The 25,059-nt window shown below is 37.7% G+C and overlaps 1 protein-coding gene across 27 annotated transcripts in view; it reads left to right on the forward strand.

The window, feature by feature from the left end:
• Positions 1-25,059, forward strand: part of si:ch211-212d10.1 — a 43,178-nt gene that overhangs the window by 10,797 nt on the left and 7,322 nt on the right. For 8 of the 27 annotated variants that reach the window (XM_073937762.1, XM_073937765.1, XM_073937766.1 and 5 more), the window contains exons 2-3: positions 3,860-3,963; positions 16,021-16,130. The exons of 5 other annotated variants lie outside the window; for them this stretch is intronic. In XM_073937762.1, coding sequence (XP_073793863.1) covers positions 3,921-3,963; positions 16,021-16,130 — 153 coding nt within the window. In that variant the 5' untranslated portion in view covers positions 3,860-3,920. Of the gene's footprint in view, positions 1-3,859; positions 3,964-6,886; positions 6,987-16,020; positions 16,146-25,059 lie in introns of those variants that run through there. 14 more of the 27 variants (XM_073937760.1, XM_073937761.1, XM_073937764.1 and 11 more) reach the window with 4 other exon arrangements.

Consider the following 25,059-nt stretch of genomic DNA (forward strand, 5'->3'; position numbering starts at 1 on the left):
TACTCACAATCATACTTTACATAACATACTTTTAATGATCGTGTAGTCAATTTAAATGTAGTACCTAATTGAGTAGTAGGTGATTTTGTACGCAGTTTGAGTCTTTAAACTCTCTCTGTCAACGATCATACAGGCGCAGATCTGTGCCAGCTTTGCTTCTGGACACTCCAATGTATATATGTTGATAATTTGATGTTGGTTTGGATGTTTTCTCCTGTCTGACCTCTGTGAGTATGAATTACAAATAAATCGCATGTCAAAGAAAGCTGAGTTTCAGAAAACACCCACTGACTGAGTGTTTTATCTAAGACCAATAGCAGCTCCAAGGTATTTAGGAGCCTAAATGAACTCCCTGAAAAAGTTTGCTTTTGTAAGCTGTTTCGAAATAAAAACGTGCTCAAAAGGAACTTCATTTTGGCCAGATTTTGTTTAAAATGTTTTCATTTCAGTTTGAAGTACATCGGGCCTACATTATGGGCCCTTTAATACCAACTGGTCATTATTTAAATAGCACAGCTTACCCAAGTAGTGTTGCCGACATCCATTTATGACCACAATATGCACCTCTTTTGATGCTGTATTGATGGTAATAGTATTTCAAGCAGGATAACACATCATGTTGGCAAACAACAATGAGTTCACTAAATTGAAATGGCCTCCATAGTTCTCAATCCAATATATACCTTTATGACGTTGTGCAGTGGAAGATTCACACAATAAATTAGTTAAATTTATGACATTATTAATGAAGGAATACGACCCTCCATCCCATTTCCATCAAGGTGTACCTAATGAAGTGTTTGTAGAGGATTTAGTAAGTACTGTACATTTACCATTTCCCATTTTAAACTGCAAGTGAAACTGTCCATGTGTTGTAGCCCTCCATCATGGCCGGTGCACAAAGTAAACCCAACGAACAGCCTTGTGTCAATCAGAATAATCTTCCACTGTGACACCACAAGCTTTGCACTTAATTGAGAATGACAGGACATTAGCCTCAAAAGTTTATTTTTACTTCTTCATTTGATTCCAGTAGTCTTGCCAAGCTCATTTTTCTCAGCCCTTAGACAGATGTCAAAACACGTCTTTTTCTCGGCTAAAGTCGGGCAACTATTCGGCCAGAACTTGTGTAGTTTTTTTTCCGCCTCAGATAATTTTAAACCTGCATGCCACCACAGTTCATCGCAGTAAACCCTAGAGACATGCGGAGAACAATGTGCTCTGCCTCCATGGGTCGCACACGTCTAAAAGCGGATCACTGTAAAACAAGCACAAGATGAAGGGAATGACAAATGCCTTGACCGACTCTCAGATGTGGATAAATGACAGATATGGTAGTCTGTCCCTGTTGGGGGTACAAAGCAAGCCTCCATGGCCATTTTTATAGCATGCCTTGAAAAATATTGAAACGGCTTTCCAGACAGTTACACCCTGTTAAACTTTCAAATAGCATTAACATGTGTATGTTTTAATGCAATTCATCATTTTCGAATGAGGTACCGTTTTCTTACTTGACTTGCCCAAGGGATGAAGTTTTAGTCCCTGCTGGTTAAAACCGTAAACGCCATCTGACTGCAAAAAGCATCTTTCTTCTAGGCAATTGAAAAGTATGTAAATACATGAGGCAAACTTTCTGTTTTGGTGATTGCATCAAGTAAGATTGCATGTTTATTTTTATATACAGTGCATCCGGAAAGTATTCATAGCGCTTCACTAATTTACACTTTTTTTTTTTTTTTTTTTGTTACAGCCTTATTCCAAAATGAATTAAATTTGTTTATTTAGTCAACAAGGGCGAGGCAGTGGCACAGTAGGTAGTGCTGTCAGCTCACAGCAAGAAGGTCGCTGGTTCGAACCTCAGCTCAGTTGGCGTTTCTGTGTGGAGTTTGCATGTTCTCCCTGCCTTCGCGTGGGTTTCCTTCGGGTGCTCCGGTTTCCCCCACAGTCCAAACACATGCAGTACAGGTGAATTGGGTAGGCTAAATTGTCTGTAGTGTGTGAGTGTGTCTGTAAATGTGTGTGTGGATGTTTCCCAGAGATGAGTTGCGGCTAGAAGGGCATAAAAACTGCGTAAAAACTTGCTGGATAAGTTGGTGGTTCATTCCGCTGTGGCGACCCCGGATTAATAAAGGGGCTAAGCTGACAAGAAAATGAATGAATGAATTTCCTAAACATTCTACACAGAATACCCCATAATGACAATGTTGAAAAAAGATTTTTTGAAATTGTTGCAAATTTATTCAAAATCGAAAACCTGAAAAATCACATTTATATAAGTTCATAAATTCACCGTCTTTGCTCAATACTTTGTTGATGCACCTTTGGCAGCAATTACAGCCTAAATTCTTTTTAAATATAATGCCACAAGCTTGGCACACCTGTCTTTGGGAATTTTTGGCCTTTCCTCTTTGCAGTACCTCTCAAGCTCTATCAGGTTGGATGGGAAGTGACGATGTACAGCCATTTTCAGATCTTTCCACAGATGTTCAATAAGATTTAGGTCTTGGCTTTGGCTGGGCCACTCAAGGACATTCACAGAGTTGTTGTGAAGCCACTCTATTGATATTTTGCCAGTGTGCTTTGGGTCATTGTCCTGCTGGAAGATGAACCGTCACCCCAGTCTGAGGTCAAGAGCACTGTGAAGCAGGTTTTCATTTAGGATGTCTCTGTACATTGCTGCATTCATCTTTCCCTCTATCTTGACTAGTCTTCCACTTTTTGCTTCTTAAAAACATCCCCAGAGCATGATGCTGCCACCACCATGCTTTACTGTAGGGATGGTATTAGGCTGGTGATGAGTGGTGCCTGGTTTTCTCCAAACGTAACGTCTGGCATTCACTCCAAAGAGTTTAATTTTAGTCCCATCAGACCAGAGGATTTTGTTACTTACAGTCTGAGAGTCCTTCAGATTCCTTTTGGCAAATTCCAGGTGAGGAGTGGCTTCCGTCTGGGCACACTGGTCTGATTGGTGGATTGCTGCACAGATGGTTGTCCTTCTGTAAGGTTCTTCTCTCTCCACAGAAGAACGCTTTAGCTATGACAGATTGACTATTGGGTTATTAATCACCTCCCTGACTAAGGCTCTTTTCCCCCGATCACTTCCCCAGCCTTGTGCCTCGAGACAATTCTGTCTCGGAGGTCTACAGACAATTCCTTTGTCTTTATGTTTGGTTTGTGCTTTGACATGCACATCAACCCTGGGACCTTATATAGACAGGTGTATGCCTTTTCAAATCATGTCCAATCAACTGAACTTACTACAGGTGAACTCAAATTAAGCTGCTGAAACATCTCAAGAATGATAAGTGGAAACAGAATGTACCTGAGCTCAATTCAGAGCTTCACAGCACAAGCTGTGAATACTTGTGGACATGTGATTTTTCAGTTTTTTTATTTTTAATAAATTTGCAACAATTTCCAAAAATCAGTTTTCACATTGTCATTATGAGGTATTGTGTGTAGAATTGTGAGAAAATAAATGAATTTAAACCATTTTGGAATAAAGCTGTAACATAAACAAATGTGGAAAAAGTGAAGTGATATGAATACTTTGCCGATGCACTGTATTTTGTTGTAACTCAACGATGGATTAAATATGGACAAACCTAACATTGGGTTAATGTTTTCAATTAAATTAAATGACACTCCAAATTTGACTCAACATTGGTTATTGCAACATAGGCTCATTCTGAAAACATACACCATATACATTTTTGTAAATCATAAATTATATTATATATGCATATAAAATGAATTTCATCTTTAAAACTAACGCTACAGGGTGGTATGATGGTTTTACCTCCATATGGATGGTTTTCCCAGCTTCCCTCTATATGACCATTTTTCCTTCTTTTACCAGTTTGTTCCGTTAGCTCCCCACATATGTCGGCAGACCAGAGACAAGAGAGGAGTTGACCACGATGATGGGGTTCAAGCCCTGTGAAGAACAGTTCCAGAAAGTGGGTAAGACAAAAAAAAAAAAAAAAAAAAAAAAACAAGGCAAAAAATAAAAAAATCAAGTGAATAACAGGTTGAGAATGTGGTCAAATCTGAAAACGTAAAAATCAAGGGGCTTGTCTTTTTCTGGATTGCTTTTGAAAACACTGTCGGTTTAGGGAAGTGAATGAGTGGGTCAATCAGTGCTTTTGAAAAGACTATTGGTTGGGTTTAGGGAAGGGGCAGGGTGGGTCAGCCGATCCCTCAGTCAATTAACAGGGGCCTCTGGTGGATTTATGCGAGAAGAGCAGGCCTGAATGGTAAAAAGCATACGCATCGGCCTCTGGTTGATTCGTGAAAATAAAAACTGCAAAAAACGTAGCTCCTGGAACATTTTTGGCGCTCTCCAGAAATGTATATAGGGGTACGTTTTCAGAATAAGCCTGGGTTGGGTTTATGACAACCCAGATGACAAATGTTCCATGTTCCAAAGAACTTTTGTGACATTTAAATGCCAAAAGATTTGTAAAATCATTGTCAGCATAGCAGAGGTGTAAAAAGGAAACTGCACACTCATTCTGATGTGTACTAAGTAAAATATATAAAATAATATGTGATCACACTAAATTAGATTATAATTGAACAAAAAATAAATGTTTGGATGATTGTGGGTTTAATAATTTGAAGCGTAGTGGCAAAGGATAAAGATTTTACCATTTGTGATCTATAAATAGAATCTTTTTTTTTGTCATGAAATGATTCTTGCTCTAATATATTGATATTCCATGACATCTATTTATTAATCTGTTGTTAAACTGAATGACATTTTATTGGGTGTTTATGTGGTATTTATAACTCATACCATTTTATGCTATTTAACTTCTTTGTAGCATCCAATGTATGATTTCTACTGCACATTTCCTGTGTGGTCAGAGCTTTATCTCTAATATCATTACCGGATGTGCTGATAAGAGTGCATCTGAGGCTGCGCATGACTAAAGAACTAGCAAATGGTTTTTCCCCCTAAAAAGAGAGTTTCGAAACGGATCTTTTCTGATTGGAGGCCAGATACAAAAATATGCTGACTAAACAAATTGTAAATGAAAGTTGCTGTTCTGAGGGGGGAACATGGGTCATAATGATAAAGTTTGTGGTAATGCAAATACTTTTGTTGTTGTCGTTGTTAAAAAAAATACAGTAAGAATTTACTGAAGACAAACACTGGAAAGGCATGGAAACAGTTATTTTTGCAGCTGAACTTATTGCACTTTCAATTCAATTCATTACAATGTAGATTGTGTCAAAGCAGCTTAACATAGATGTCCGAGTAAATTGAAACTGTCCGTCCAGTTTTCAGAGTTGAAGTTCAGTTTAGTTCAGTTTAGAGTGGTTTAATCCAAAGTTTTAAAAGCAAATCCATCGATGAACAGCTTCACAAGTCCCAAACCAATCAAGCCAGTGGCAACAGTGCCAAGAAACAAAACTTCACCAATTGACGAAAGTGAAGGACAAAACCTTGAGAGAAGCCAGCCTCAGTTTGGGCATGACCATTTTTTTCTCTGGCCAAACACATGCATTTTTCAAGATCCTCTTTCCAAAATAAAATATTATGAAAGAGTGTTTAAATTAATCAAACAATGCATTTTTAGTTTGTAGGAGTCAGCTAAATTGTAATTGTGCCTGCATTTAACACCCCCCAAAAATACATGTTAGTAGATTACATGCATCTTATCACTGGCTCAGCTTGTTTGCTTTGTAGTTTGCCTTTTTTTCTTCCAAAAATGAGGTTCTGTAAATGAAAATAAAATAAAAAAACAGATGTTGGGTTAAAGCCAAACAAATCCTTCCAGCAGACATGCAATGCCATAGGACATTAATATTAGGTTAGATTTTAGTTGCCAGCATCTAAGGGGAATTTAGATGTCCAATTTACACGTGAAATGACGTTTATATTTGGTTGATTTTATGTTGTGTTGCAAAGTGACTAAAATCCACAACGAGTCAACATCTTAAACCAACTAATCAAATACTGACATTTATTCATCAGGTATGACAACTAAAATCTAACGCCTAATAGACGTCATAATGGTAACATCCAAACAATGTAAAGCTGTAGCATCATTAGACTTTAAAGTTTGGTTGTTTTTAGGTTGCACTGGAAAGCAACCAAAACGCAAGTCTGTCTGACTTTGGACATTGATGTCAGCCTGATGTTGGATTGATGTTGTACATCAACCTGATTTTCACTTCTAAACAAACTGCAACATCCAATTACGTTAGGGTAAAACATCAATCTGACATCACGTTAACGTCCTGTGCCTGCTGGACTAATTGAAAGACATAGGCAATATGGAACTTAAAGAACTCACTTTCTAATTTGTTTATTTGTGTATTAGTTCACTCATATATATATATATATATATATATATATAATATATATATTACTCATATATATATAATTGTTATCAATTGCTCACCCACATCATGTCATCTCAATCTCCTGAGACCTTTGTTCATCTTTAGAAATACCATCACAAATTAAGGTATTTTAGATGTAATCCTAGAGCTCTCTCTTCCTCTATAGTCTGAGTTACTGTGACATTCAAAATTCATAAAAGGAACCAAAAACAGTTCAAACATTCCATGTGACATCAGTGATTCAATTGTAAACATACAAAGCTCCAAGAACACTTTTGTATTCCAAAAAACTGTAAAGACAACTTTGCTCAACAATGTCTTCTATATCCAATCAGGATATGTGTTTACTGTGGGAGATACAATGCTTGCATGTTGCGCTGCTAATTCTAATGGCGCTGCCATAGTGTGCAACCTGACATCATGTTTACAGTCATATGTTCAGTTTTAGGCACTCTTGGAGATTCGGATGATTACAGTTGAACTACTAAAGTCACATGGACTGTTCTGACAATAATTTTGGTTCCTTTTCTAGACTTTAAATGTCTTGGAACCGTTGCTGTCTCTAGATATATAAGAGAGCTCTAGGATTTTCCTAGAGGAAGTTCTCGGGAGATTGGAAGGACATGATGAAGGTAAGAAATTAATAGCAGAATTTTATTTTAGAGTGAACCAGCATTGGAAAGAGTACAGAAAAATCATACTAAAGTAAAACTATATTGTTACTTGCCCAAAATATAGTGCAAGCAGAGTAAAAGTATTTGTTGTAAATATTACTTAAAGTATGAGTTAAAAGTAACCCTTTTAAAAGTACTCAAGAGTAGTGAGTAATACATTGTGAAAGGTTGAAGCGTTTACATGCAGAATTGGTGCAAAAACACAACATTTGGTGGTGCATTTAGTTATTGTTTAAGGCCATTTGGGGATTTCAGTCATCATACAGTAGACATCCATCAACTTCTCATCAGTGACATTCTGTCTAAACAGTCTATGGCTCATTGAGTGTAAAGATCTTAGACACTTCAGTGTGATCAGTATGATGCGATTTACTTTCTATGTGCTTTTTGAATGAACAAGAGCCACAGAATTGATTTTTCTACTCACCCAATCCCTGTAGACAAGAAACAATAAGGTAGGGACTACAGGTTTAAGGAAAATGGTGGAGTAAAAGTACTGATACAGCAATGATATGTACTTTTTAATTTGTCGCTTTACACCAGGGGTCTCAAACTCGCGGCCCGCGGGCCATTTGCGGCCCTCAGTGCAATATTTTGTGGCCCGCGCCGACCGCTGTACTCTGACAGAATCAGCGGGGCGGGGAGAGAGAGCGCTTCCCGCTCCGCTGATTCTATCCGTACACAGCGCGCTTGTCACTCAATGCGCGTTGTCGCGCGCGTTCTGATCATCTGTGTTGTCGCGTGCGTACTCAAGAGCGGTGTTATCGCGCGCCTACTGAAGGGCGGGAACGAGGGTGTGTCGCGTCGCGGGGGCACTTTTGATCATTTTGGAAGGGCACTTTCTATGCAAGACTAAAAAGGGCATGTGCTCTGCACAGGTTGAGCCCTATGTGTGCACGTGCCTGCCCTGCATCTTATATATATTGATATTATAGGTAGATACAGACTGGTACAGACTGATGTGACTGGAGTGGGGTGGGGGTGTTTTATTTATACATATATATATGCCTTTTTTTAGGTGAGGGAATGGAAGTTTTGAGTGAGTTCCCCCACTTTTTTCCCTAGGACTTCAATAAGTCAAAGTACAGGTCTAGACTTAATGATGATCATCTTCAAGCCATACTGAGGGTCTCAACTGCTTCCGCTCTAAAGCCAAATGTGGTTCAGATTTGTGAGAAGAAGCGCTGTCAAGTCTCTGGCAGCAAGAAGTAGGCAAAAGATGCCATGTTCAGAAGAACTGTTCATAATCTTCACTCAATGTTCTATTAATGTTCAGGACACTTCATGTTCAGAAGAAATAATTAAAACTGTTAATAATGACATTTGAGGACTTTTTTTTGTGAAATCCCTTATGCGGCCCAGCCTCACCCAGACTTTGCCCCCTGCGGCCCCCAGGTAAATAGAGTTTGAGACCCCTGCTTTACACCATTTGGGTGAACTAATTCTTTAAAGATCCATTCGTTTAAAAAGTTTTTTGGTACAGGCACAACCAGGGGAAAAACACTATATTTAGACCAGTTGATTTAGATTTTTATGAACATTATCTGACCACCTGTTTGATAGTCAGGTTTTTCACCACTTGTAACCCCTACAATTCTGCCAACTAAAAAAAAAAATCTCAAAAATCGGATTTAACTCCCAGTATGCACGGCTTTAGTGTTTTTTTTTTAGATCATGTGCAGACAATTCAATACCAGTGTATTGACATGAGAATGAAAAGCCAGCGAGACTGAACAATCTCAAACATCTGTGGTATGAATCATTAACTGACAAAGCGGCTCCAATTTCATAATAAAAATGTGCAAAAACAAAACAATAACACCAGTGAAAAACACTCCTCAGAAAAAGGCCTTACTTTTTTGGGTTGTGCAAAATGCTTTATTGCCCTGAGGCTACAGGTCTCTTAAGCGCAATATAAAATAATGGATTCTCCACTGTCCTTTCATTTGGACAAGAGCTGTTATTTTGGTCAAAGGTTTGGGCAGAAAGTTATGAACAAGAAGTATCCTGCTGAAATCGAATACAGGAGCACTTACAGCTGGTGACGGCTTGTCGGACCCATGTCTAGCCTCAACATTGTTACACTGAATTCAGCTTCCACAAACAATACGTGGCCATGTCATTTCTCACATTTAAACACAGCTTTTTTGGTTTAAGTAGAGAGTAATATTAAAGAAATTACATTTGCAGACAGTTCCTCACTAAAGCGTATTTAAAAATGGGTCTAAAGCTTCATTAAACTCTAAGTTAAATGTTCACAATTGGTAATTCGTCAGCAAAATAAAGTAAAACTCTGTCAAAATGCTAATTTAATCTTGAAACTGGATCATCCCAAGAATTTGTCAAGGATCATCCCAAAATGTCTGTCAATACTTAAGAACAGCCCCCCACCCGTTGCATATGAAAGTCTGGGATGTGTGATTTGATTGATGTGTTATGAAGTGAAACATAAGAGCATGTTTTTGTCCATCGTAATGGGCGAGGAAGTGATTGGGAGATTTCTGCACATAGCGTTCGTCTCATCGCCAGAGTCTTCTCTTTGAGGACTGTCCACCGAAGGCCTCGGTCTGTTTTCTCCATATCTAATGACCAACGCAGACTGTCTGCTTTGCCTGACCCTCCCTCTCCGCCCCCAACAATACCTCCATCCATTCTTCTTTGTTTCACTCATTCGCAAATATCTGCTCCAAATACCCAGAATACCTGTTGCATGGGTTTCCCACAAAGATGTCTTCTCCATTATGGAAAAGAAAAGTGATTTTGTTTGCTTCAGCTTGTGGGAAAGTACATATTAAAGGCACAATATGTATGATTTGTGCATACAAGATGAACAATATATGTTTACCTCCAATGTCCAACTGCTTGTTAATGCAAATTTCTAATCAGCCAATTACATGGCAGCAACCCAATGCATTTAGGCATGTAGACGTAGTCAAGAAAATCTGCTCCAGTTCAAACCAGGCATCAGAATGGGGAAGAAAGGTGATTTAAGTGACTTTGAACGTGGCATGGTTGTCATGGTGTCAGAAGGGCTGACTAAGTATTTCAGAAACTGCTGATCTACTGAGATTTTCATGCACAACCATCTCTAGGTTTATAGAGAATTGTCAGAAAATGCCTTGATGCCAGAGGTCAGAGGAGAATGGCCAGATCGAGCTGATAGAAAGAATACAGTAATGCAAAAAAAAAAAAAAACACTTGTTACAACCGAGGAATGCAGAAGAGCATCTCTGAACACACAGCATTTCCAACCAAGTGATGGATGGGCTACAGCAGCAGAAGACCACACCAGGTGCCACTCCTGTCAGCTAAGAACAGGAAACTCAGGCTTTTCGCACAGGCTCACCAAAATTGGACAGTAGAAGATTGGAAAAACGTTGCCTGGTCTGATGAGTTTCGATTTTTGCTACAACATTCAGATGGTAGGGTCAGAATTTGGCATCAACAACATGAAAGCATGGATCCATCCTGCCTTGTATCAATGGTTCAGGCTTTGGTGTAATGGTGTTGGGGATATTTTCTTGGCACACTTTGGGCCCATTAGTACCAATTGAGCATTGTGTCAATGCTACAGCCTACCTATTGCCATGTCCATCTCTTTATGACCACAGTGTACCCATCTTATGTTGGCTACTTCCAGTGGGATAACACACTATGTCATAAAACGCAAATCATTACATCTATGCCATGAAGAATTAAGGCAGTTCTGATTAATACCTGATAAAGTGGCTGATAAATGATTGATAAAAAAAGAGGACTTAAATGTTGCAATATGTAAAGGATATTGGGGGACAGACTTTATTACGAGAATGTGTATCAAATACTGGCTTCCAGATATAAAGAGTTATTAGTATTGGCTAAAGTTTTCATATTAGTACATCATACTTTAAAAATCAATGCTATCTTAAGTCAATTGGTAATGAATTAGTGGCTAAATTGTATTAATTTGTGCAATCTCAATTATACAATTTAGTATGATTTACTTGATTTACTCATCCCCCAATGAGGGGTAGGGTTAAGGGTGGTGTTTGGAAGCACGCCTCCTTTTACATTTACATTTAGTCATTTAGCAGACGCTTTTATCCAAAGCGACTTACAAATGAGGACAAGGAAGCAATTTACACAACTAAGAGCAACAATGAATAAGTGCTTATAGGCAAGTTTCAGGTCTGTAAAGTTTTTAAAAATCATATGTCTTCATACAAATAAAATCATTTGAATTAGCAAATTTTCTGACTATATGGAAAATAGTTACATATATATATATATATATATATATATATATATATATATATATATATATATATATATATATATATATATATATAAATATCATAGTTATATTTTTTGTTGCCTTGTGTACCAAATGTTTCCAATAATGTTTAAATTTCAAGAAATCTGCAATTTCAATCACTAGACATATTTAGCTTGATCTCACGAGGAAACAAAAGTATTTTAGTTTAGTGGCTAATTCGTACGAGTTCAGTTATACAGATGTTTGATTTTTAAAAGAAGGTATGGCACCAAACCCCATCCCCTAAACCCATAAGCAAATCGTACTAAATTAAATAAATAAGATCGTATAAATTCATACAACTCAGCCACTAAATCAAAAGATTATGAATTGCCGTGAGATAGCATTGACTTATCTGGTTACCTCTAGTATACTGGTTCTACTTCCATAGAAATAATAAAAATTCAAAAACGAAAATGGCAGATGTAGTAGTTGCAGCATTTTTACCTGCAAAAAATTATTGTTAGATTTGAGTTCTGTGACATAAATAAGCTCAGACAGTGAAAACGAATAATTCAGAAACATTTTGAGACAGCTAGGGTAAACAAGACTAGCATTAATATTGCACATTTTAAGATGGAGAATGATTTCAATAAGTTTGGAATAGAGAGATGCTGATTCTGTCTATGTTTTATCAGACAGATGAGCAAATATTAAGAATTTTTTTTTTATGGTTTCATTCATATTGATATCATATTGTATCATTATAACAGCAATGTTCTGTACAATCAAATCCATTTTATTATATTATTGACAATAAATAAAATGGACCAGTTTGAGTTGTAAGCTTTTAACATCACACCACTTCCAGTCAATTAATTAGAGTGAAATTTGAGTGAGTTTAGATATTCTATTGGTAGGTTCCCAGTAGCTTCTCTACAGAAGGAATACCTTATTTCACATCACTCAGTATAATCAGTTCCAACCAATAGCCACTTGTCACAAGGAATATATAAGCAATTCATTCATTTCATTCATTCGGTAGCTGAAAACACTGATGCAGACATTCATCCATCATTCTCCCCACCACCACCAGGTTGGCCCCTGCCTTCGTCCTCAGCAGTCATAGCTGGATCTAAAAGCTTCCGATTCAAGCTACAGACAGGGCCTCCACCAAAGAAATCATATCTTTTGTTAAAATAACAATTTTGTCATATAATACTCATTACATAAATGTAATTCAATAACATATTTATCTCCCTGCTCTTTCTGGTTGAACCTACATACCATCTGATTGACTGTTATATTGTATACTGTGTATTCAGAATTTATTTCATGTGTCATAAAACATTTGCAACATCTCAAGTCGCAGAACATAAAAATCAGTCTGAAGGCTCTCAAGGACAACCAAGAAACAACACTGTTACGAGATTATATACTACGTTTGATGTGTTTAAGTCATAGGTGACGGCTTCCCGAGCGACAGCTTTATCCTCCATACATATAAATCCTTTACTGATCACGTTCTTTTATTCTAGACCACATCTGGACAAACAATTACCCTCCCTGTCCGAACAATGATGAAAGAACTGTCTAAATATATCGTCTTACATTACCAAATAATTGCAAGCGACTGTGCAGACTTGCTAAAAATACAATGTTCGATTCTCACGCCTCCAGTTACACGCTCGTGCCCACAGTCAATATGGTCAATAGATAAGTGACTCGAATAAACCCCAACAATAAATCCAGGCCCTATCTAGACGGCTTTCTTCCACAGTCTGTTCAAAAAGACACACAAAAGCAAAAGAGCTCATTTGTGTATCTGTTAGAGGAATGAATGTGAACTGGGCGTCCCTTTTGAACTCTCAGCCATTATCTTGTGGTTGCGAGATGAGTGCGTTTCATCTTTGTCTATCGCATTAAGCTGAAACATAAGTGCAAAGCTTGAAAGTTTGGCAGTTCATCTCTTATCTCATCTCTCTCAGAGCTCAGTGCTTCTAATCAACCCACACCTTCTAGAAGAACAACATCTGTGGCGAGATGTTTTTTGAGATTTCAAGTTCCTTTTTTAGTGCATGCTTTTAGTTGGGGCTTACAGCAGAGCCTTTGAGTCTTGCTAATTCAGTAGGCTTTGGGATTATGATGACTGTCTTTGATGCGGGCAGACACCATATGTTTTAAAGATCAAATTCGGATGAGTAGAACATCCAAAAGTTTAACGTAATTTATACCTCTGCCCTATAACATGTCGTTGATCTCTCTGTTCGTGGTCTCAAAGGCTTTCTAGAGAAGCTTCAATTTGGCAAATGTTTGGCAGGAGGTTTTTATTGAGCGTCATCATTATTTCCAGTGAATGTAACACTCATCTTTACCTTAACACTGATGTCAGGTTTCACATACGCAATGAAATTCATGTTTAAAATGAATTAGCTTCATGACTTGTAGATTCTTGATGACATGATTCTTGTAGATTACAGGATTAGAAACCACCACGAATGTTTCTTCACACCTAGCAATTTCCAAGCAACAAAACTTCAATTAAAAAGTTTTTTCAAAGTCAGAAATGTTTATACAATATAATTTCATCTATTTTGTTGTATTATAAAGTGCCTGTTTTGGTCAATTCAGTGTATTACCTGCCATTAATTTGTAATTATTTGTGTAATGGTTTCTGAGTGAAATTGGTTTCAAATGAAATCCTACACCCATTTTGGTTTGTGTATTCTATTTATTGTCAAAGGGTCACGTAACACCAAAACACATTTTTTGGAGCTGTTGATAGTCATTTATTTGTCCCTCACTGCTAAAAACACTATTAGGACACATATATAACACTAAAAAGTGAAAATTGGTTGTTTTTGCATTCAAAATTCATACTTCCAGTTTGAAACAAATTTTTGAAGCTGCATCACAGCTATGAGCGTGTATTCCAGGGTGTAGACTGGACATCTGTACCTGAGAGTGCCTACTTACATCTCTGAGTGTGCTGCATTAATACATGAGTAAGATTTGGTTCAAACCAATCAGCGGGCTCTATTGTGCAACTTCATTAATATTCTTTAATGTCAGTGTTCAGACGGCAGAGAGATGCCACGTTGTGTTGCCAAGACAAGCTTGCATGTGTTTTAATTTTCTCTCTATGAGAGCTTAGCTGGACCCACATGTGAATTACAGTGCAGGCGATGCGCGACAACAATACGTGTCTAAGGAACATTGTTTACCCGAGTGCTTTTCTCATCTGGAACTGGTGAGATCCGGATTTTCTGCTTGTCTCCTTTTAATAAAGACGCGGCTCTAGTTGCTGTTGATTGTCCTGTCTCTACAGATTTGGTAAGTAAGTGACCAGAGGCCTTTGTTTATTCAAATGGCAAAGTTAGTTTGTATCGAATTATCTATTACACCAAGTGTGAACATGTTAGCACCACAATCAAACTTACCGTTATGCAAATTTTTTACAGACCCACCCCTTTTGCTCCTCCGACACTCCCCCTAAACAGAGCTGGACACGACAACTTTACTGACTTTTTCCAAAGTAGAGGTGTGAAAACACCCTGCTGAAACAAGGGGGTTTCATGGCTCTTTAAAATACTTACTTTTTTCCAGCATAAATGTCCACAATTAAAATGAACCCTTATTAAATGAAAAGTTCACCCAAACGTTTTAATTTGCACACCATTTACTAGCCCTCAAATGGTCCCAAGCCTTTTTGAATCCTTGTTCTGTTAAACCAACAAAATCTCACGGCAATTCAAAGCTTTTTGATATAGTGGCTAATTCGTACGATCTAATTTAGTATGCTCACCCCCCAATGACGGTTGGGTTTAGGGGTTGGGTTAGGTGACATGCGTCCTTTTAAAAATCATACAATTTTGTACGACTGAACTCATACGAATTCATACGAATTAGCCACTAAACTGGCAAAACGAAAAATACTTACGTTTTCTCGTGAGATCAGGCTGGTTGAATACTGTTGAAGATGTTTTGAAAAATGTCAGAAACCTGAAATCATTGACATGCACAGTTGGAAAAACCAATACAATCACAGAGTAATTCATATGATTTAATATGTACAATTTAGTATGATTTGATTATTCCCCAATGACAGTTGGGTTTAGGTGCCACACCTGCTTTTTAAAATTGTACAATTTTGTACGACTGAACTCCACTAAGAATTTGCCACTAAACTGACAAAACGTAAAATACTTTTTCCTCATGAGATCAGAGTGGGAAAATTTTTTTTTTAAATAACTGAAGGTTAAGAAAATTATGGCATAATTTTTAGTTTTGGGTGAACTGTATATATATATATATATATATATATATATATATATATATATATATTTTTTTTTTTTTTTTTTTTTTTTAAAGTGAAATAAATATAATGTATATGTATAATGTATAATGTAAATAAATGTACCGCTATAAACATTTCTGGAAAGTGCCAAAAAGTGCCAAATACGTCCGAGGAGGTATGTTTTTGAGGAGGTATGACCATTTTTTTTACAAATCCAGCAGAGGTTGCTGTGTACACTTTGAGATCTCAAATTTTTCCCACGAGTGCTATTTGCACGTGCTGTTCTAATAAAAATCCACCAGAGGTTACTGACTAGACAGACTGACTGATCCACGGACCCACCTTCCTCCTTCCCTAAATCCAACCAATAGTGTTTTCAAAAGCACTGATTATTTACTTGTTTGTTTATTTTTTTGACTTCTGTTATTGTCTTACATGCTTTCTGGAACGTTCTTCACCAGACACAAACCCTGTCATCATGGTCAACTCCTCTCTGCGTCTCAAGTCCATTGATGTACATGGCAAGCTAACTGGACAAACTGGTAACAGCAGGAAAGTCGACCATATGGAGGTAAGCAGTCAGCTGGTAAGTTCGAAAAAGAAATGTCATATTGCCCCGTAGCGTTCGTTTCAACCCGGGCTCATTGTGGAAACGTAGCCCCGCGGACGTTTCTGTGGACCGCGAGATACGTCCCGGGAGGTATGTATTCTTGCGTTTTTTGTTTTCGCGGATCCGCGAGAGGCCGCTGTGCGCGCTTTTTCGCGTCTCGGGCACCTCTCGGGAGCGCGCGCCGTTCTCGCCCATGCCATTCTCGCCCGAAAAGTCGTCGGCCGCCCTCCTAAGCAAACAAACTGGTTTCATCGGGAAAGCCCTCCGAGCCGTAGGCCGGCGAGCGTGAAGAGGAGGAGCGGAGCGGCGCCACACCGCCCCGCAGCGTTCGCTCGAAAAAAAATAAACGCGTCCGTACGTACCTCCGGCCACGTAAATCGCGGTCTCCAAAAACATCCGCGGGGCTACGTTTCCAGAATGAGCTTGGGTTGGTCCGTTTTAAAGACGAAATGCAGCCATACGTACTTCTGACTACATAATTTGCGATCTCCAGAAACATATATAAGGCTACGTTTTCAGAATGAGCCTATGTTGTGTATTTTTTTTTCTTTACCTGTAAGAAATAATCTTTGTATGTGTCACCACACAAGGTATCTTTAAAATATCCTAGATGAAATTATAAGGCTAAATCTTTCCCAGAGAAGACAAAGGTGTAACTTTCTTTCGCTCACATGACTTACAACAGCGAGGGTCAGACTATCAGTTACTGGCCAATTGGCGAGCAATGCACAAAAGCCAATTTTTACTCACATTTGGCACTTGCGACTGTTAATTTTGGACCCTGGCATTCTGGTTCGAAAACCAGATGAAGCAGGTTCTCTGTTTACAGCGCCATTATTAAAGACATGAGATCATGCACAGTTGCACATTTGATCCTTGCCAGAGCTAATAAAAATGCACTTGATGTACTCATTTTGTAACATCAGACCTTCAACCGCAGTTTGTGATGGATGTCTTATCGCTCTGAGAGGAAGAGAGAGAGACAAATTGGTGTATAAGAGAGAGTGTGTCATGGTCCAGAGGAAAGTAATAAAACTGTACAAAACATTAAAAATCGGCCCGTGTGCTTTGGCTGATATGCGCGGCTCACATATTGCTTCATCTCTGTCATAGCTTCTGAATGTATCCCAGGTAAACCTCTTTAAAATCTTATTTTCTGCTTCGGTATGTATGACTAAACTGGCAGACGGAGTGCCGGATGAACTTAATAGCTCTGTTCCACTACCTAGTGAGCTGCCTACTGCCTCAGAAATGATGGAAGCTCATCAGTGATTGATTTGAAATGCCCTACATAGTCAGCACGTCTGTAGATCATGCTAAACATTCTCCAAACATCACACTCATGAGAGACTTGACTTGGATAAAGTAGCCAGTTTTTAGTTGTACCTAACTATTTTTTAATATTCTGTAAATTATAGGTGTAATTACAATCAGCGTTTCTCTTGGAGTGCTATTCAAATAAGCTCATTGCATTCTTGGATTGCCTTCTTTATGAAGAATACGTGCAGTGATGCTTAACGAACTTTCTTTATAGGAAGTTGCGCAATGAAGATGCATTTGGAACTGCTTTTGAACTGAACAGAGATAATAAAACTTTAGATGACCTAAAATACAGTTGTGTAAAACCTAAAAACAGTTGTATTAAATGCTACAAAAAGATTTAGGCATCACTGCTAGCATGTTACTAGCATGTTTGTAGCATGATGGAATTGGAAGTTATTACCAAGAGAGTATCTGTCTGGGATGTACTTAAATATTTTGTTATGTTAACGGGGCGTACTGACAACATTGTGATTTGATAAGTCAATTACCAAAATTGATCAAAATCTTACATAATTGTGTTAGCTGGGCTACTCGTATTGCATTTGACACATTAGTAGCATATTTTAGCGCACGGTTTACATGATTTAGTGACATTACAAGTAATGATTTGCTAGAAAGTAGCATGTTGTTAGCATATTGGTAACACTCGATTAGGTAGCAATTAATTATTTTATCACGTTAGTGAGACATACTGACAACGTTGTGATTTGGTAATAGGATGATAATAGAATGACCTGCATTTGACATTGTGGTTATGTTGTCTGTTGGTGAGTCACAAAATTACCAATGTTGCATAACTGTGACATCGTGTGTTAGCTGGGATGCTAGTATTGCATTTGGCACATTAATAGCATATTTTAGTTCACTGTTTACATGATTTGGTGACATTACAAGTAACTTGTCGCTAGCGAGTAGCATGCTAGCATTTTGGTAACAATCATGCGGGTAGCATAACATTCTTAACTTGGTTAGCATGTACTTAGTATGTAGTTATGATTTATCAAACTGCTAACATATTCTGTGTAGTTAGCATGTTTGTGACATGATGGAATTACCAAGAATTTACTAAGAGAGTAGCTACCTGTCTGGGACATTCTTAATTATTATTTTTTTCTATTAGTAAGATATACTGACAACATTGTGATTTGGTAATGGGATGATAATAAAATTACCAGCATTTGACATTGTGGTTATATTGTCTGTTGGTAAGTCACGAAATTACCAAAAATTACCAATATGTTAGGTAACTGCTATATCGTGTGTGTTAGCTGGGATGCTAGTGTTGCATTTGACACATTAGTAGCATATTTTAGTGCACTGTTTACATGATTTGGTGACATTACAAGAATTGTGTCGCAAGTTGCTAGCATTTTGGTAACAATCAGGTGGGTAGCAAAACATTTTTAACATGGTTAGCATGTATTTAGTACAGTATGTAGTTATGATTTGTCATACTAACGTATTCTGTGTAGTTAGCTTGTTTGTGACATGATGGAATCACCAAGTGTTTACTAAGAGAGTACCTGTCTGGGACATTTTTAACTATTTTGTTACGTTAGTGGGACATACTGACAACATTGTGATTTGGGAATAGAATGGTAATAGAATTACCAGCATATGACGTTGTGGTTACGTTGTCACAAAATTACCAAAAAATACCAATATGTTATGTAACTGTTACATTGTGTGTTAGCTGGGCCGCTAGTATTGCACACTATAGTAGCATGTTTTGATTTGGTGACATTACAAGTAACGTGTCGCTAGCAACTAGCATGTAGCTAGCATATTGGTAACAATTAATCAGGTGGGTAGCATAACATTCTTAACATGGTAAGCATGTATTTAGTATGTAGTTATGATTTACCATACTGCTTACATATTTTGTTAGTTAGTATGTTTTAGCTATAAAGAAATTAGCAAGTTCAATTTTAAATAGGAAAAAAAATGTAACTATTTTAATATTTAATTACTGCAAATCACTGATTCCAATTTTAATTTGTAAAGCACATTGCTGTTTCCAGCATGACTTACTATATTTTAGCATGTTGCTAACATGTTTCTTATTTGTAACATAGCTAACATATAAGCATGATTTACCACAAAGTTTCTTTGTTGTAGCATGATGCCAGTTTATTGCTAACATATTTTAACATCGCTTTCATACTTAGCATGTTTCTAATATGATTCAACATGTTCTCCTAAAACAGGTGAATTAATTCAAATACTATACTATTTTTAAACAATACTATCAGTGTTAGGGGTAACCCATTACAAGTGTACTGGAGTTACTTTTTAAAAAATGTACCGTGAATTACTTTTGAGTTTAATTAATTAACTTAAAAATATATATATTTTTAATATTCTAAATGTATGGAAGAAAAGTAAAATGGTGTAGAGCTCTGGGCTCAGGAAGTTCTCAGAAGATAACATTTTCCTATTATATTATTATTTGTTGGTTTTTTTAAAGGTAAATAAGGGTGTGTTGTCAATTGCAGAGCTTCTCGATTAAAAAAATAATAATAAAAATATATAAGTAAAACACAAAAGGAACTCATTACGGGTTTGCGTATTTAATAAACTACAGCAGTTTGCGTTCATTAAACAGTAAGATTGATTAATAAATCCATATGAAATAGTCCCTTTAAAAGTCATGTCTCGCTTTCAGTTTCAGGCTGTGGCGCATTTTTGCACTCACACTACAAGCGTACCGCGCCAAAGCCCAAGTGAACCGCGCTTAGGCACACCTCTTCCAACCGGGCCAGGGCCGGCCAAGTGAATCGTGCTTGATCCGGGAAACTGGCCTGGGTACGGTACGGAGGACATAGTATGAGTAGGCCCTAAGACCTATTTTTTTTATCAATTTACCTATAGCGCATACCTGCCAACATTTGTCACCGAAATTCCGTACTGTGGTGTTAGTTACTGTGTATGGACTGGGTTTCGGGCAGCCGCTGCAATCGGATACTATACCAATGCTGAGGAACGGGTTGAAATTACTGTAGTTTTCCAGGAAAAATAACAAAACGGGAGGGTGGCAGGAGATGGGTCTGAAATACGGGAGACTCATAAATATGCATTTGTATAATGTATAGTTGTGTATATGTATAATGGCTTTAGATTTTGAAACAGAGCCAGTATGACAGACGTTTTTGCAATGAGTTTGACTTCATTTTTGGTAGCGCAGCTTACCACAGTACTTATGCAAAGTACAGTGACCCTGAACTAGGTGTCAAGGGCACTTGAGCTCATGAAAAGACATCAACTTGCCTGTCTAACCAAGTGAAAAGTAATATCAAACTCTGGTGTTTGTGTTACACCAAAGGTCATGTGTGCTAGATTTGAATAGTGTAGGGTTGAACAGTGTCAGCACATTTTGTGCGCAAAATACCTCTGCTTTGTGTCAGACACGCATTGGCTTTTTTGATTTAAAAATAAATGCTCATATTTTTTATTCTGTCAAAATAACAGATATAATTGCGTTGGCAGGGAGCGTATTCCCATGTTGCGTATCCATATCTCTCAGGTCTATGCAGAATAGCGACAGCAGGTTTTATTTGAGAAGGGGTTTAGGCAGAAATTCACTTTAATTTGGATTCTTTGAAAGGAGCCAAAATGAATGTCCTCAAGTGCACATTTTTAAGTGAGGCATTTAGGAAAACAAGATCAATTTAACTGATTTCTTATAATCCAACATTATTTTATACCTCAAAACAAAATTTGACCATTCAAACATCATTTTAAAATAATTTCAGAAAGTTTTACCTACGATTTAGTGTTTAAATCTAAATAAAACATCTGTCACTTCTTACTCTTTTACTTTTCCTTTCAGCTTGTCTTTTAAATCTTGTATGATTTTCTGCCTTTTGGGGAAAACAAAAGGAATTTATGTGCTCTTTCACATGCAATAAAAGTGGATACTTATACTTACTGTCAGGCTCCAGAAGTTAGAAAAACACCATCAAAGTTGTCTGTGTACGCTTGTGAGCAATTTGATAGCTTTGTGTGGCAAACAGATTGAAACTGAAACAACTTTCAATGAATAGCGGCGTAAATTGCTCTGTTTTTTGCCCCCAAAACACATCATGTCTTTAGAAAACCATATCAACGAGTCGTATACTTTTATGGTGCTGTTTTATCTTTTAATAGGCTGGCTCATCACTCAAATGAAACACCTCTGTTTCATTCTCGGACAGATGAAGAGGATCTATTTTATGAGTAATAATGTTGGTGAGATACATATAAACTTAAAGGGTAAATCAATTTACAAAGTCGTTTTGGGGGAAGCAGCAAATTTGTGGATTTAGTGTTACGAACTTACATAGCCATGTCTGGAAAGTGTTGTCGCTGCTTTTTTTCTTGCCTTTCCTACTCTCTTCTGCTGTTGAGGGTAAAGAAATGAGCTCCGGGGAGGCATACCAAGGGTCACAGACAGGCCTTGCATGTCAAAAGGCTTACTCATGACCATGTATATTTTCACACATTTACACAGTAACACGTAGCAGTGTCTGTAGAAGCTTTATCAGGCGATCTTCTTGGAACTGCAAAAAAAAAAAACACAGATTTTAAAGACAGATTTTGTGTGTGAGTGGAAGATGCTGATTAAGACTGAATCTGATACTACCGGATGAACATCTTGCTAGTAACATTTTGGACTCCATTCAGAACTGACTTAAAGGGATAGTTCACCCAAAAAATGTCAAATTCGAGTGTGTCCTCGCTGCAGCCTTAGACGTACTGTAAAAGTATAACTGTAATGATAGGTTCAAACCAAAAGTGAAATTAAGGGTTCTTTCACACCTAGACTTTTTGCTTCGGAACCGGTCTTGTTTGCCCAGTTAGTGCGGTTCGTTTGGCATATGTAAATCCAGCAATCCTGCTCTGATGCGCACCAAAACAATTATTCTGAGATCGCTTGAATGAGGTTGTCTCGAATCGATTGAAACGAACTCTGGAGCGGATCGATTGTAGTGAGAAAGCAATATGATCCGAGCCTGGTTATACCACTGTGTTTTATGGATATGTAATAGGTAGGCCCATACACAGAATTCAGCTGATTTTCCGCAGATTTCTGCAGATTTTTTGCCCATCATTAATTCTGTTTATTTACTTGAGTTAATGTTTAAATCTAAATTCATTCAGTTTTTAATTTAATTACAGCAATATTATTGACTATTATGAAAATGTTCATCTGATATATGTACAACACAGTTTGTAAATTAATATTTTCTGTCTTTTAGTAAAGATATTATATGAGAGACTTGCTTTGTTTACCAAATGAAGTAAATCTAATTGCATTTGCATTTTAAAAATTAAATAAAAGTTATAAAGGTTTTACTTTTTATTTCATGTATTAAGGTTTTAGTTATGATACTGAAATCCGCAGATTTTTACCAAAATTCTCTGCAGAAATAGCAAAAAAACAGCAGATTCCCTCTGGCCCTGGTATATATGAAGAGAGAATTACGAGTAGTACAGAAGGTCATTCCAGACATCCCAAGTCTCCCGGAAGTTTCGTAAGTCTCCTGCAAAAGAGACACTCCCAGATGCCCGCAAACGAGTGATAATCTCCCAGAAATCACGCTATGTTTTATGTTAAATATGTTTTATGCAGTAGATGCCCTTCCAGCAGCAACCCATTACTGGGAAACACCCATACCATCTCGCAACTACACACACATACACTACGACCTATTTTGTTTAACCAATTTACCTATAGCTCATGTCTTTGGATTATACCTGCCAACATTTGTCACCGAAATTCTATACTGTGGTGTTAGTTACTGTGTATGGACTGGGTTTCGGGCAGCCGCTGCAATCGGCTACTATACCAAAGCTGAGGACTGGGGTGAAATTACTGTAGTTTTCCAGGAGAAATAACAAAACGGGAGGGTGGCAGGAGATGGGTCTGAAATAGGGGAGACTCCCAGGAAATATGGTAGTGTTGGCAGGTGTATGCTTTGGACTGTGGGGGAAATCGAGCACCAGGAGGAGACCCGCGCAGTTCAAATAATTCAACTCGATTGGAAAATTTGCTTTAAAGTCTCTAAAATCACCATTCTCCCTCAAGTTTGAACTTCAGAAGATCATCTGGAACTTGTCTATGTCACTAAATGCATTAAGTTGTTTCCTTGTGATTGGCTGATTCTCCTGACCTCTCAAATGCATTATCATTTCAATTTCAAAGTCTTTCACATGCTACTTTGTCATTTGGAAGTGACCTGTTGACATTTTCCTTTATTGTTAATAATCATGATTTGCACAGTGATTGATGGACTTTTTACAACTGCCGTTTTTTTCCCTTTACTTCTATCATGACGTCTAATTGCTTAACCATCCCATAGTCAACCCCCTGGTTCTAATAAAGCTGACAGTCTGCCGGTAAACGCTCTTTCGGACACCCCCTCCTTTCTGCTAGTCCGCTCCAAACCTCCTCCTGTAATACCCATTACTGTTCGCGACCCAGTCTTCTGCGTGCAACCCATCTCTTGCTCACCGAAACCTCGGTTGCGCTTCATTCACAATAATTATAATAACGTCTTGTGGTTCAGGTATGAGAAGAACATACCTCAGTCTAGACGTAGGAAGTTTCTTAATGGGCATTCCTGTGCTACTGCTTGGCTATTTGCATGGCTAAAGCAAGCATATAGCATTACAGCCTTTAGGAACTATGTGACCACATCGCTAATATCAGGAGTACTCAAAACAGGCTTTTGTTGAATGCGCTTTTTATTACAGCCATCAAAGATTTGTAATGAAAGCCATAAAAATGGATTTCCTGTTTTGGAGAACTCTACAAGGAGCTGCAAAAACTCTGGCCAACTGAACTCTGTTGTGGGGTAATTATTTTATAAATAAGTATGCGTTTAGGATGATCATGCCAACACTGCAAATCCGCCAAGAGAGTCTCTTGGTTAAATGCCATTTAGCTGATGTAACTCTACCGTGCCATCAAGTCTCACTTTGAACATTATATAGTGACAAGTTGATTCATAAAATATGACTGTAAAGATTTTCAGTTTTACAGGTCATGGTAAAATGTTCTATTACATTATTCTGGTCAGTAATTGTACTTTCCACTTTCATCCAACTGACAGTGGAGTCTCCCTGGGATTTTACAAACATACATCATAAGGCTCAATAGTTGGAGTTTCTATGTAGAGATAACACATGTGAAAAGGGTTTGGTCTCTGTTGCACAGTTTGCTTGCTCATTTATTCCCAACAGATAATGGTAGAGTAAATTGGCTTGCTCTTCTTGAAGGAGGCTCGAGGCTTGATTTGAGCTCTGAGATCAAACCCCTTATGAGTGTACTTCTGAAGAAGAAAACTGAGCAAATAAGAGGAGTACAAGGGGAGGTGGAGGGATGGCAGGAACTGTCAACTGAGATGGCTGCTGCATATATATTTATGCTTTGTTATGTAGGCTTTACAAATAACTATATTGAAAATTTATTTCATTTCTGTCAAATTCTGGAACACAAATTGGCGGATTAGTTTATCAACAAGCTTGGGATGCAATTCAAATACTCAGAACAAGAGAGATCTTTAAAAAAAAAAAAAAAGCTAAT

The sequence above is a fragment of the Danio rerio genome, chromosome 22 (genome assembly GCF_049306965.1).
Source record: "Danio rerio strain Tuebingen ecotype United States chromosome 22, GRCz12tu, whole genome shotgun sequence".
Taxonomy (NCBI): domain Eukaryota; kingdom Metazoa; phylum Chordata; class Actinopteri; order Cypriniformes; family Danionidae; genus Danio; species Danio rerio.